The following is a 1,688-nucleotide window of genomic DNA, read 5'->3' on the forward strand; positions in this document are numbered from 1 at the left end:
TCTTGCCTAAAATATTAAGAGGAACTCTTACTGCAATTAGAATAGAATAAAACTCTTATTTCAGCCTAAAAGACTTTAGTAATTTGAGCCTAATAGTCAGTTAAAATTTAACCCGTAAATCTCTCACACTTACTCATTATACATCAACCACTCGTGTTTTATATTCTTTAAACATACCAAGTTTATTCTCTCATTGTACATAACTCTCCCTCATTGCTTACAATAATACCTGACAAATGGGAGGCATTCAAGTAAAAACAATATTTGTTAAATGAATAGTTTGCAGCCAAATTCCCCCTTCTTGGCTCATAAAATACATTCAGCAGAACACATGCCGACTCAATAACCTCTTCATAGAAGATTTCACTTCCTGATTGCGAAGGGTGTAAATCACAGGATTCATCAATGGAAAGATGACTGTGTGAAAAAAGGAAACCACCTTGTCAGCTGGGAAGGTCTTGAAGGGGCGAGTGTAGATGAAGATGGCAGGTCCAAACATGAGAAGTATAATAATGACATGAGTGGTGCATGTGGAGAGAGCCTTGTTCTTGCCCTCAGAGGAGGACCCACGTACACGGCAGACGATGACTGAATAGGAGGCCAGAAGCCCCAGGAAGCACAGGAGGGTGAGTAGGCCACTGTTGAAGACCATCAGAAGCTCCACCACAAAGGTGTCTGTGCAGGCCAGCTTGATGACCTGCGGCACATCACAGAAGAAGTTTTCCAGCTGGTTTGGGCCACAGAAGGGCAAGCGGAGGATGAGGGCCACCTGGATAATGGAGTGGATAAAACCCCCAAGCCACAGAGCCAACAGCAGGGCATAGCAGGCTCTAGGGTTCATGACAGTTGAATAGTATAAAGGACGACATATGGCGATGTAGCGGTCAAAGGCCATCACAACAAGGAGTAACCCCTCCCCTCCTCCAAGGAAGTGCAAGAAAAAGAGCTGAGTGATGCAGTCTCTATAGGAGATCACTTTCTTCTCAGAGAGGAAGTCCACCAGCATCCTGGGAGCCACAATGAAGGAGTAGGATGCATCCAGGAAGGCCAGGTTGCCCAGAAAGAAGTAGAGGGGGGCTGTGAGGCCAGGATCTGATCTAATGGTGACAATGATGAGGAAATTTCCAGGGAGGATGATGAGGTAGAAAATTAAGACTAGCACAAAGACCAGGAGTTGAGCATCTTGAGACTGGGTCAGACCAAGGAGGATGAATTCCTTCACCACTGTGCTATTTTCTATCTCCATCTCCTCTGCCTACAGAACATCAAGGAGTAGAGAGTTTATTTCTGTCTCGGCCATCTACATCATAGTTCTTCTCTAAGTAAAAGCAGTGTACACCCTATCTATGTTAAACCCTCACTCTCCCACAACTTAAATCTTTTCTGCACTTTATTTTTCTACATTATATAACTGTCAAACACCCTGGTCTTGAAGCCACACTCTTTTTCTGCTTCAGTCCTGTGCTTCTATTTAACTGTTCTCTCATGTGTGAATCTGGAATGCCCCTGCCCTGGATTTATGATTTGCATTAGGCATATGAACATTTTTCTGATGAAGAAAAAACTTAACCATAATTATCAAGTTTTTCAGGTTTTTATTTGAATGGGGGGGTGAGGTGGGGGTTGACAGTAAAAAGAAATGACACAGCTTTTTAAGGTAACAGATTTGTTCCATACCTTGATTGTAA

The 1,688-nt window shown here is 43.1% G+C and overlaps 1 protein-coding gene across 1 annotated transcript; it reads right to left on the minus strand.

Moving 5' to 3' along the window:
• Positions 1-319: 319 nt before the first annotated feature.
• LOC117023860 (olfactory receptor 4N2) lies at positions 320-1,258 on the minus strand. The gene has a single exon (XM_033109069.1). The coding sequence runs from the start codon at positions 1,244-1,246 to the stop codon at positions 320-322; it is 927 nt and encodes a 308-aa protein (XP_032964960.1). The 5' UTR covers positions 1,247-1,258.
• Between the last annotated feature and the right edge of the window lie 430 nt (positions 1,259-1,688).

Source organism: Rhinolophus ferrumequinum, chromosome 6 (assembly GCF_004115265.2).
Source record: "Rhinolophus ferrumequinum isolate MPI-CBG mRhiFer1 chromosome 6, mRhiFer1_v1.p, whole genome shotgun sequence".
Taxonomy (NCBI): domain Eukaryota; kingdom Metazoa; phylum Chordata; class Mammalia; order Chiroptera; family Rhinolophidae; genus Rhinolophus; species Rhinolophus ferrumequinum.